The 13,423-nt window shown below is 39.0% G+C and overlaps 1 protein-coding gene across 1 annotated transcript in view; it reads left to right on the top strand.

Moving 5' to 3' along the window:
• The window catches only part of RORB (RAR related orphan receptor B), a 204,608-nt gene extending 193,079 nt beyond the window's left edge, over positions 1–11,529 (top strand). The window contains exons 6-10 of the mRNA XM_060237472.1: positions 2,629–2,761; positions 4,605–4,712; positions 7,071–7,181; positions 9,748–9,860; positions 11,236–11,529. Of these exons, the coding sequence (XP_060093455.1) occupies positions 2,629–2,761; positions 4,605–4,712; positions 7,071–7,181; positions 9,748–9,860; positions 11,236–11,391 (621 nt within the window). The 3' untranslated portion in view covers positions 11,392–11,529. The remainder of the gene's footprint in view (positions 1–2,628; positions 2,762–4,604; positions 4,713–7,070; positions 7,182–9,747; positions 9,861–11,235) is intronic.
• Positions 11,530–13,423: the final 1,894 nt, after the last annotated feature.

Below are 13,423 nucleotides of genomic sequence, written 5' to 3' on the forward strand. Positions count from 1 at the left end.
CTTCCGCTGATGCCGCTCTGCTCACTCATTCGCTGCCCCTCCCCTCCGCCACTGGGCGCGACTAAAACTAAGGCCTGCTGGCTCCTGGCAGCCCGTGTTTTGTTAAGAGTCTCTCTTAATAATAACCAAAGTTTTTTGTTGTGCCTGCAAAGTAAGAAGTGCTATACAGATTTCACTTGAGAGGGCATTCCATATTGCAACCCCAGGACCAGATGTATTGATGTGGGTTTTTTTCTACAGTCTATTTATTCAGCCACTGACTTCAGCGGAAGAATCTCTCTTATATTACCCACTAATTAATGCCTTTGGTCTTCCTCTTTTCCATACATCCAAGCAGATCAAAAGGCTGGCAGACAGGCAGAAGGGTTATCATCCCTCACTTCAACTCCCTTTCTTTTAGAATCCTGATTTAAACTAGGGTTGCCAGCCCACAGGTCCCAGAGTAGGTTCCTCTGCTTTGGGGGACTTTAGCTCACAGCTGGCCAGCTGGCCAGTGGGGGAAATCCCACCCAAACCCTGGATGAGGTCATTACACTGTAGATATTGCATGGGGATGCTCTGGTTTTGGGGCAAACTCTAAGGTTTTGAAGCAAAAAAAATTTGCTCATAACTCAGAGCATTGTGCATGACATCACCAATGTGAAGACATCACTTCCACATATTGTCACTGCACCAGGGGCATTGTTTCTGATGTCATGCCCACCCCCAGAACCCTCCCCAAATCCCTCTGCCACAATAGTGAGGGGTCATTGCAACCCTGGTTTAAACATAACAGAGGTTGTACATTAACATTTAGAATACATGTTTTGGAACTACTATTACCCACAGGGTTGCAATAAAAATAGTATATGTCTCCTCTCTGCCTTTGCTATGGGGAATCAAGAGGCCACTGTTACAGAACTGAAATGAAGAAAGATAATTCTGCAGTCAACTCTGGTGTCAGTTATTTCCAACTGGCTCCAATTTTCTTGGATTTTATTGCCAGCCCACCCCTCGAATGAAACACAACACAAGTTATGGGTTAATCTGGGAATTTTATTTAAACATAAACTAATCTGCAACACATTAAAGCACAGGTTTTATTGTGCTTGCAGAGCAAGTATCCTAACAGGGCAAACCCACCCTGGCTCAGAGCCAGGTCCGGGACCCCTCCAGACCTTACTCATCACAGCCTGCACAATAGTGCATAGATGGGAGGGAGTGCACATTCCAGCCCACAACTGCCAAGCCTTCCCCCAACCCCGAAGAGGCCCCCAACTGAGACACCCTGACTGAAAAGCCCATAGGTACCCAGTTTGAGCCCCCCCCCCCCTATTGCTGATATCTCGGAATGCTTTCCAACTCAAAATCCCTTAAACTCGTGCTTTTCCTGCCTTCCCAGTTAGGGCCTATCCAGCTTTGCCAGGCCTATTTATCCCTCATCCCTTCTGATCATGCCAATCTGAGTGAGGCCCAAAAAATTCCTCCTCAGCCCCTAAACCAGTGACTAGCTGATCCCACATGGTCTAAAAAGAGGGTGAATGGGTGGGAAGCTTGCGCTGCACCAAATTGATGCTGAAGGGGTAGCTGATGCAAGACCTGGCTGGTGAGCCAACATCTCATTGGCCAGCACTTCCACGCTGAGCCCCCGATTGGTTTTCCCCAGCCTTGTGCATTCTTCGAGGAGATGGAAGAGCTGGCAAATGCTGCCGCCTGCTTCAGAAGAGGCAGCAGTCTAGAACAGCTTGTGAGTTTAGGTTCTAAATAAATAATCGATTTCCCAGTTTCCAAATTAGTTCAGTTCAAAATTCCCAGTGAAACCAAAGCAGCCCAGTTACCCCTTTAAAGTTCCCTCACATTTCCAAGTGATCTCTAGATAGGATTCCCTTCTCCCACAAATGTACTTAATGCCACATAAAACCAGCAAATCAATGTGCTAGCAACTGTGCATGCTTGAATAACCAAAGCCATGTTTCTATTTATCAGCCTAGATTATCTTTTCAATAACAAAAATGAAACCATGTGGGACTGGTAAAGTAATATGTCGCTGGGACTGGTGAATGATAATTAAGACTATTAAGAAGGCGGCTCATTAAAATCCTCAGTCATAAGGACTAGTAATTTGTTCATTCTATTACATATTGAGGGAAATTTTCAGCAGAAATTATTTTGATGTTCACACTACAGCTGAATCTATGGTGATTCTTTCTTTCTACACTTCTGTCATGTTTACCACCCAGTTTACTGTTGCTCTGAATAAATGTTAAATGATAGTTACAGTGTGAATACAATTTTCACTCTGAGTATTTTCATTGGGAAATTATATGGATTTTTATTGCTGTCTCTGTGAGCTGTTGGAAGCAATAAATTTAAATGCAGCATATATGTATCAGACACAATTTGTCTAGCTATTTTTATTTGCATACATTGTGATCCTGATAGTTGCACAGACCAGTTGCATATTACTTCTGTTAGTGCAGTGTCTGCATCCTTGGCACGTTCAGTCATTTTCAATACTAAATCTAAACAACGCACTTGAATTAAACATAGTGGAGTGGTCATATAACAACAATGTAGGATCAAATTTGATTATTTAAATCATGTACTCACTGTCTGCTTTCCTTTTTCCATGTTCGTTTCTTCTGAAAGTCAAGAGAAGCATTGTGGCAGCAGTGCGCAATCCAGATCACTCATGCTATTCAGTATGTGGTGGAATTTGCAAAACGGATAACAGGCTTTATGGAGCTCTGTCAAAACGATCAAATTCTACTTCTCAAATCAGGTGAGCAGAGAAGAGTGAATGGCATTCATGTGTTGCTGAGCATCTGTATGTTTGGAAAGCAACAAACTGCTGAGAGAAAAGTGTTTGCCTACAAACATTGATGAACAATGTAGGTGCTGTGGAGTAAGAGTATGGTCAGTTTGCCTGGGAGAAAATCACACAGGCCACAGGGATAGGAAGAACTGTATGTTGTTGGTGAACATTATTGTTGCAGAAAGGCAAAAAAGCTTAGGATGGTACTATTAATAATTCAATGTTCAGTATGAATACTCCAGCCTGTGCATGTGCCTGTTAATATTAAGATCTTGACTGATAAATCAAAACACAGTAACTGTGTTTAGAAATATGATGCTTGGATGACTCGAAATTGCTGATGGCTATTTCTCTTCCCTTTACTAATCTTGAGATTAAATGAGATCATGTACATTTAGAAACATAAACTATTGGTGGTGTTGAACTATGAGCTGCTGTTGAACTATGAGCTGCTGTCCTCTCAGGTTAAGCTCAGAGTGATATCTTTTTTTCTCTTTAGGGACTAAAACACACAACCCAAAAGTAAGATCCAGGTGGGTAGCTGTATTGGTCTGAAGCAGTAGAACAACATCTGAGTTCAATGGCACCTTAAGACCAACAAAGTTTTATTCAAGGTATGAGCTTTCATATGCAGACACACTTCCTCAGATATAGTGAAATGGAATTTACCAGTTCATACACAGAAGACAGAGGTTGAACAGCAAATTAGCATACAAGCTTACATATAATGAAATGTTTTAACAGATGCAAAGAGGAATAACAAGCTAAGTTTATAAGGTCACCATTGTTTGGATTTAATTCCAGGGGGAAAACAGTAGAACAAATATATATGTCAAAATTGGAGATAGATGCGTTAATGTATCCTTTTTAATTGTGGAATGTTACGAATAATTGACTGAGACCTTGTTGTTATGCTCCATCCATCTCCTCTCAAGCATGGAGCTAACTAATAACATCTTTTAAAAAAGAACAGTGCTTGTAATGTAATGCAATGGACATTAGAATGGTATATTGGAATGCATTTCTCTGGTCTGGTAAAAGAGCAGACATAGCACTGCACTACAAATCACACCTCAAAGAAAAAGAGTTCGACACCCTGATTAAGAAGGATAAATTTACACATCTGTCTCCAGTTCTTACATATTTATTTGCACCACTGTTTCCCCCAGGAATTAAATCCAAACAATGGTGATCTGATAAATGTAGCTTGTTATTCCTCCTTGCATCTGTTAAAACGTCTTCCTTATGATGTATGCTAATTTGCTGTTCAACTGCTGCCTTGTATGTATGGACTGAAAAATTCCATTTCATTGTATCTGAGGAAGTGTGCATGCATACCCTGAATAAAACTTTGCTGGTATTAAAGGTGCCACTGGACTCAAATGTTCTAGCCCAAAAGTAAGTATGAAAAAAATTTGATAGCCCAATATTCTGTTGTTTGACTATTAAATCACAGCTGACTTATGGCAATGCCATAGGGTTTTTCTCAAGGCAACAGACATTCAGAGATGGTTTGCCATTGCTTGCCTCCATCTCTCACAACCCTGGTATTCCTTGTTGGTCTCCCATCCAAATGCTAGCTAGGGTCAACCCTGCTTAGCTTCTGTGATCTGACGAGCCTAAGCTATCCAGGTCAAGGCAGTCTGTTATTATTTCAGTGAAAATTTAGCAGTGCCTACTGTTTCTGAACAGATCTGGTTAAGAAATTGTGCTTTTTAAAATGTTATGCTTCCAAAAAGTTCTTGAAAGGGTATTCTAGTTTAAATATCCTAGCAGGATATTTAAATTTGATTGCTGTCTGTCTGTCTAGGCTGCCTGGAAGTGGTTTTAGTGCGAATGTGCCGTGCCTTCAATCCACTCAACAACACTGTTCTGTTTGAAGGAAAATATGGAGGAATGCAAATGTTCAAGGCTTTGGGTAGGTTTGATTTTTGTTATTTAGAATTACTGAATAATTTGAATATATATTTGTTTTCATACTCTTCCAACCAAGTTTCTCATTTAACATACCTTAACATTTCCACATGCAACATTTGAGATAAATGGAATATCATACAAGCCAGTGTGGCTAATTCTTTGTTATTCAAATGTTCTGAGTTTTCTCAAGATCTGCCTGTTATCATATATCATGCTCATTTATCTGAACCACTCTATCTTATCACTGTTTTTGAGGTTTCTGCTGCTGTGACAAGTAAATAGTCCTGAAATCCATTTCTATCCATAGACTTATTTTTTTTCTTCTGATGAACCACTGTGAGAAGTTTGTTACATCTTCACTGAAAAGAACTATGTAGAAATACATAGAATTAGAACACATTTTAAAAAAAGAGTATAGGGTAGGAAAATTTATAGGGTAGGGTCACACTGAAAACTTTGGAAATTTTGTGGAACAATTTCATAGGAATAATGCTATAGTCAAATATTCCAATATCATATTCAGCACTGTCAGCTTTCAGAGAATGTAAAAACAGTAATTTCAGTAAACTGAATGGTCATAATATGACTCATTGGACTATATGACTCATTGGCCACAATATGACTCATTCAATGGTCTAACATGGAAATATGCCTTCTAAACTGCCTAAGTTGTGTAAAGGTAAAGTGTGCCATTAAGTCAAACTGCCTCATGGGAACACCATGAAGTTCCATATCATGGGGTTTTCAAGGCAAGAGATCTTGGTCATTGGCCACAATATGACTCATTCCATAGTCTAACATGGAAATATGCCTTCTAAACTGCCTAAATTGTGTAAAGGTAAAGTGTGCCATTAAGTCAAACTGCCTCATGGGAACACCATGAAGTTCCATATCATGGGGTTTTCAAGGCAAGAGATGAGCAGATGTTTGCCATTGCCTTCCTCTGTACACAGCCAGTGCATCCATTAGGCAGCATGAGGCAGCTGCTTGGAGTGTGGCACTAGTTTTGGCCCTCCTGCCCACCTCGCCCTTATATGTATCCATTTATAAAAGTCTCTATAAATTTACATAACAGTCCAGTGCACAGATCTACAGACTAATCTCTGGATGAGAATAGAATAATTGATTGTGACCTTTAATTCTACAATTTGCCCTTCTTTCTTTACAGTGTTCGTTCCCAATCTGTCAATTAAAAACAATTATTTTTTTTGTTGATAATAGCTGATAAACTGATAACCACATTTCATTACAAAGAAGAAATTTTTAATTTAAAGTTAAAATTAACATTTTTTAAAAGTTGAAATATTTCTTCAAATCTTTTTTTGCTGCATTCAGTACAATAGATTGTTTCTTTTTTCAAGGAATGATATGTTGATTAATTGGGGTTTTAGTAACAAGAAAAAATTATGTGCACATCACAGCAGTACAGTGTCAAGAAAAGCTGTGCTTTCTTAATCAATTCTTAGATACACCTCCTTTTCCTTTAGATCTAGACATAACAACCATCATGAATGAGACTTCCTGATTTTCAAATTATTTACAACAGTTACCTCAATGAACAGCTATTCAAACATGGGCATTGCTAGGTTTATTATAGCAAGAGACTCTCTGGCAAGTCCCAGGATTGCTTGCTGGCAGCTGAAAGGCCAGCATGAGAAATGGCAACAAATTGGGAAGGTAGCACATCTGTATATAGTATTACTTCCTGCAAAAAAAAAAAGTCATGAAGTCACAGGACAAAACACTAGGGTTTTATCATATTTTGCAAATTCTAGAGCATTTGATGACACCATTTCTAGTTTTCTCCAGAACTGATAACAGAGTGCAGACATGGTGCCAACATGCCAGAACACCTCCCTCCCCCACACATATTTTCCTAACTGGGGCCTGGAAAACGTGCAGGACAAGTGGAGAAAGGGCTTCAGCCTACCTCACTACTCCATTTTCCCAGCATGAAAGAGTGCAAGGGTGTGCTGTTTGGGAAGACTTACATGTTTCCTTGAGCACACATGGATTTCCAAGACAAACCCAATAATAATCCACAGGTCAGTTTTAGGTTGATAAAATGGGATAATGGGGAAGGCTGAAGCCCCTTCTCCATGTGCACCACAGTCCTGATGATAATCAGAGAGGCACCACATACAAAACTGAGAAGAACCCATAACTCAAATGTGATTGCGTCTGACAAAGGATGGGGAGAAGGAGTGCTTGCCTTTAATTGAAGTATACATTCATTTGCTCACAAGGAAGAAAGATATCACATTCATTTGCTGAAAAGGAAGAAGGGAAAATGTTATATGAGAGACATCTTTTTGGACATGATAGGCTTGAAGTTGACCATCTTCTGTGTTATTTAAAGGTTCTGATGACCTGGTGAATGAAGCATTTGACTTTGCAAAGAATCTATGTTCTTTGCAGCTAACTGAAGAGGAAATTGCCTTGTTTTCATCTGCTGTCCTGATATCACCTGGTAATTATTGCATCTTTATTAATATTCTTTTGCACCCAGCTCCCATACAAATGCCTCCATTTCAGTCAATTTTTTAGATAATAGCAACTGTTGTTACCAATAATAGTAAATGTTGTTACCAATAATAGTAATTGTTGATACCATCTAAAGATGTACAATGGGTAACTGAAGTCTGAATGGATTTGATCTGGGGAGGGAATGGTAAAACACATGCTTGCATCTAGTAGGTCCCCAGTTCAACTCCTGGTAAAAGGATCCTGACTCAATATAAGGAAGCTTCATATGACTTCAGAATTAAAGTACACATTGCTTTTTAAAGTTCCTCTTAGTACAGAGCTTGTGGTGCTTCCTTCATCAGATGGGCAAGAGCAGTGACTGTATTGCTGGTAGTTGATAAATTTATAAATACTGGCAACTGCAGTTGAGCATGAAGGATGGTAAAGTCCAATGTGGCAAACTGTGAAGTTGGATTAGGAGGGCAGGAGGAAAATGTTTGTTTACAACTGCTTCTTCCCTATGTTGACCAAAGAACTACTGTATCTGTAAAGTTTCTGTTTTCTGCAGTGAAAATATGAGCCAAGAACATCCTGCGTATAATTTACTCAGCTTCTGCCCCTTAAACTATTAGATATACTAGGCTGAATAAAGTGCATTGAGATTTTGTATAGATAATTAATATTATAGTTTTTGTTTTGTTTTGTATGTCTGACTGACTGACTATGTGCTTGTGTAAATGAAATCAGGAGACTTATTAATGAAAGGAAGGGAAGTCAGGAGGGAGAGCCTGGCAAAGAGCTCATGAAGCCAGGCAGCTCAGAATATTGTTCAAAATGTGGCCCCACTGTGCTTTAATCCAGCTCTGTTCAATATGTTTTGCAGTCAATAGTTAAATATTTCCTAAAATCAATTGTTCTCTCCCAAATTAGCAGAATTTATAGTGTTTTTTCATCATCAGTCATTATTGGCAACATGGATTAATATTACAGGGAAACAACTAGCTATGTTTATGTTATGCCTTATCTTGATTATATTTATCATGAATCCAATATAGAGGAATTAAAATGGCAAAAAGCAACCCAAACTACATGGCTCTTAGTATCTTATTCATATCACTGCCAGTTTTTCTTAAGCAATTTGTCAAATGTATCTCCTGATAGTAGGTGCTGATTTCATTCAGAAAGTTCGCATCTTCAGGGCATGAGAAGAGGAGGAAATCAGGACATTCAGCAGCTGTCCTGCATATCTGTCAAGCAGCTGATCACATTGGCCATGAAAGAGCTCTCTTGGACAACACAACCATAAACAAAAGTATTTAGGTAGAAGGAAGCTAAGTGAAAATGCCAGTTATGAAAATATTCAGCAGTCATCAGGATAATATGGCTAAATGAGTCTTAAACACATTGGCAGTTTCAAGCACACCAGAGGTATCCCAAACTGTGCTGCCCAAAACTAGAGTGACCAAATCCCAATCAGTCACTCCCGCATGATGCACCCATATATTGCACAGGGGGCGCTTTGACACATTCACATGGTTGTGGCACGCCATGCCCTTAGCACAATTTGGGTTTCTTTTTTTCCCATTACATTTTTAATGACCATACACTCAAGCATACATGCACTCATGCACTCTGGGCAGTTTTTTTTTTTTAAAAAGAATACCGGTGAGTGCCTAGAGCAGATTAGCAGGTTCACACCACCAATCTTCCTCGCTTGCATGCTCCCACTGTCGGAGTGTGGCAGAAGAATTTGCTACTACTCCAAGTGATAGCTATTTGATCCATCTCAGAGACATCAGAGGACAGGGTGAGTGCAGGAGCCAGACAGGCGGCAGCTGTGCCTGTCTGACCTTGCTTTTTAATCACCCTGGGGGCCGTCCCTATGTTGGCTCAAATTGGCCATCCGAATTCAGCCATTGAGTTGAAAACAAATGTCCTTGATTTCAGTGGAAATGTGTGGACTAAAAGTCATGGTATGATTATAAACTAAAACCATGACTCACTGAACTTTGCCAAAGCTCTACACCTGCATGGTGTAGCTGTGATGCATGAAAGAGAGTAGAGCAAGAGTAAGAAGGATTACATCACTGTAGCAAATGTTCAACTAGTTTCAGGATTCCCAAAAGTTTCAAGACAAGTTCTACACTTTAGCTCTTCAAGGATTTAGCTGGTGGAGAGACAGAGTCCTGCCCTTCCTACAGACAGTGGGCTGCTTTAAGTAGTTAGCAGTGATTATTGCCCATGGCTCAACAACATTGTTTTGTCTGCAGAAAGATGCAGATCCAATCGGGATAGACGGGCTAGGGAAAATCTGTGATTTGGTAGAGCCATTGCAAGGCAGAATACACAGTTCGGAGTTAGACAGACTAGTGTTCTGTTTCAGTATAAAGCTGCTTCATTTCTCCATGACTAGTCAATTTATTAAGTACTGTTATTTTAATCTCCTATTAGGTTCTCTTTCCCCGCCCCCTCTCTCTGTATATCTATCTATATCATCTATCTATCTTCTCTAATCTGTTGTGATTATAAATCATCCACATAATGTAATTGTTTGGGTTTTTTTTAACCAGATCGGGCTTGGCTATTAGAACCAAGGAAGGTCCAAAAGCTTCAGGAAAAAATTTATTTTGCACTTCAGCATGTGATCCAGAAGAATCATCTTGATGATGAGACTTTGGCAAAGGTAGATCCTCAGTTCTGTAGAGGGCTCAGTATGCAAACTGTACAAGTGTATATCTCATAATTCTTGTATTTAATTTCTCTTATTTCTGATTAGCAAGCAGTTTTCTAGTATTTCATGATATTAGAAAGAATTGCTCAGACCCAGAGATTCCTTGCAGGCACATGGAGTGCCCTCATCCCCCCCCCCCACTGGCTAAGTTGTAAATAGAAAAAAACTACTTTCAAAAAGGTTTGGGGCATTCATCAAATAACATACCAGAATCCTGAAACTTTGTTCCACCTCTAGCCACCTCTGTCTGCTGGAACTCCCTAAATATTGCATTTTACCTTGACCTGACTTAACATGCTACCATCTGCCTCCCTCAGTGGGAGATATGCACGTATCCCATATGTCTTTGTCCTTGTCAGTCTGGGTTCAATAGAAACAATTGAGCATGTCATCTGTATTGTCAGTTTTACCAGAACATTTGGATTTTGTATATCACTGCAGTTATGTCCAAATATCCAGGCAGATCCAATCAATTTTATGTTTCACTGCTTCTGACCTATCACTGTAATGATTATAAAGGTAGTGAAATTTTGTGCTTTGGCATGTGTAATCAGGCAGAAGAATATACTCTTGTTTTAACAGATTTAATTTTAGTAAATGCATGTATTTTAGTAAATACATACCAGAATCTGAAAGAATGGCAATTGCCTGGATTCTGCAAGTGAAAAACAGTCTAAGGCAGGGGTGTCGAACTAATTTGTTATGAGGGATGGATCTGACCTAAATGAGACCTTTTTGGGCTGGGCCATGTCAGGTTGGGCCATGTGTGTACTTATTTAAGATTAAGTAGCAAAGATATAAACTTTTTAAAGGACACAAACACAACTAAAGATTTTTTTAAAAAAAAAATTAAAACATGCTTAAAACATTAGCTCTTGTTGGTCTTAAATGTGCTTTCTTTGTATTTCTTCCATGGGATCTAGGGAATTGGGCAAAGGAAATTCTGGCTCTTTCCCTCCCTCCAGGGGACCAGGAGGGGAAGGAGACTCAATCAAAGGAGAAAACTGAGGTTTTGCTCTGTAGCTCCTGTGTGATTGAGCAAGCCTTGTAAAACAAGCTGAGATACAGAAGGGAGAAGAAGCAGATGACACCCAGTTGCTCAGGGGCCTGATAGGAACCTCTGGGGGCCTGATTTGGCCCCTGGGCTGCATGTTTGATACCCCTGGTCTAAGGCATGTCATACCATAATGAAAAAGAGACATGAAAAAGAGACAAAGATAGAGACATGAAATAAACCTTGAATCTGTTTCATTAATTAAAAGACAACATTTTGTGAAAGCAATTATTTGATATAAACTTTCTCTCTCTCCCTTTATTTGTTTTACAGTTAGTAGCCAAGATACCAATCATTACAGCACTTTGCAACTTGCACGGAGAAAAACTGCAGGTATTTAAACAATCTCATCCTGACATAGTGAACACACTATTTCCTCCGTTATACAAGGAACTTTTCAATCCAGATTCTACCACTGGCTGCAAGTGAAGGGGAAAAATTAATAATGTCACATAGTCCTGGAATGCATCACTGTTAAGACAAAAGAATTGATTCCATGAAGACTTACTAAAAATGTCACTACTGCAACACTAGGAATGTCCTGCACTTAATAGAAATATTTTTCACCGCTACAGTTTGAAGAATGTAAATACGCACCTCTGAGTGGGGCCTGTTTTTGTTTCTCTTCTTTTTGTCATCCCCCCCCTTTAATTTTTAACTGATCATAAATTTGCAAATAGAGAACACTGGGTGTTACCTTTATTTTTTATTTTATTTTATTGGGGGGTATGTTTTGAGAGACAACTGTTTATAGAACTTTATTGTAGATATAAATGAAAATAGAGGAGCACTTTGCAGTGTTACTCTTACTGTTTATTGTTCAAATATAATTTAAGAAAATTCCACTAAACTAGGCTTACCTATTTCTATGTTTTTAGCTAGATTAATGCATGTGGCAATTTGTAGCTGTTTTGGAAATAAGTGTGCGTGTTTGTAATATATATGGGCATGATTCTTCCCTGTATGGGTACACTGCCTGTGCATGGAGGTTTCTCCAGGGGATTTTAAAGAATCCTGTTTACTACCTTCTCATAAGTGTTTGCATAGAGCATTCCAGGACATGCAGAACAGAAGGTCTGTGTGCTGTTCTATCACCGTTCACTCCACCCTCCCTTCTTCTGGTCACCTTCTGAACTTTCAAGAATTCCTGTTCCTTTAGATTGTTGGTTAAGCTGCTTGTACATGCACCTAGGTGGGGGTAAGGGAAAAAAACAGGCCTCAGATGAGCCATATGGGAATCCTTGCATGCACAAGCAAAGATCATGCCCAATGTGTATATGGAATGGATAGTATATACCAGGGATGGCCAACTTCTGTATTCTCAGGGGCTGCTCTATCTTTCAGACAGTGATTAGGAGCAAGAAGTGTATTTTGCAACATAACTCAATCCCCTACATTAGAAATTGATGCCTAATGACATCTTTCAGGTAGGACATTCTATACAACACCCAAAGAGGGATGAAGTATTAAAATGTGGAATCCCCCACCCCCCCACACACACATATCCTGTTTTTGAAAACAATGTTCTTTCCTTATGGGTAAAACTATAGGCAATATTTTTGACATGGTTTGATTCAAATTTGATCACAGCACCAGAATCTGAATGAAATTGCTTTATGGGTCACCAGTTAGCCATGCCTGCTATATACCAATACAGTACATATATTTATTATAATATATATATATATATCTATATATATGGAATACGCACACACTTGCTGTAGTTTTAAAAAATGCCTATTTTCTAGAGATGCTCTCCTGCATTTTTTTAACTCTCCGTGTAATGTATTAGACATGTTGAGCAATTAAAATTTGCTCTGCCATCCATCCATATATAATGACAAGATGGTATCCTTTCTGATCAGTTTGTATATAATGTGTATGCAGTACGCAGTCAGTGAATAAAAAGTCAGGTTAGTATTATTGGTGCCAAAGCCTTGTCTGGATAATTCAAATGGACAGAGAGAAACTTATTGGGAGATTTTTTTTCTCAGTGATAGGAATTAAACATATATTAATATTATAGAACTCAATGCCAATAGAGTATTTAAAACACAGAGTAAAATGTACACCATCCCAAATAGTACATTTTTTGTGAATCAGAAAGAGAGTTTATTTTATTTTAGTAACACTTCCTGAAACAAAAATAGTTATAGGGTTCAATATTGCTCTGATTTGTCTCCAGGGGAGCATAGGAGTAAGCCCACCAATGTACCTTTGAAGATTTTTTAAAAAGTTACAAAACAACAAACCATCACTCATCAGCTAAGCCTCACTATGAGTGATGAGATGAGAGTGAAGGCGTTCCATAAGCATACCATCATCTAATGCAATTGTAATATTCCAGTGTCAGGATAGACAGCTGTTTTCACCGGCTCATTTCATATCCAGGGCTCTGATAGCAGCTTAGCAATCTTTTAACTAAACTGGGATAGTAGCTTAGTGTACAAAAGCATTTATC

Source organism: Heteronotia binoei, chromosome 4 (genome assembly GCF_032191835.1).
Source record: "Heteronotia binoei isolate CCM8104 ecotype False Entrance Well chromosome 4, APGP_CSIRO_Hbin_v1, whole genome shotgun sequence".
Lineage (NCBI taxonomy): Eukaryota > Metazoa > Chordata > Lepidosauria > Squamata > Gekkonidae > Heteronotia > Heteronotia binoei.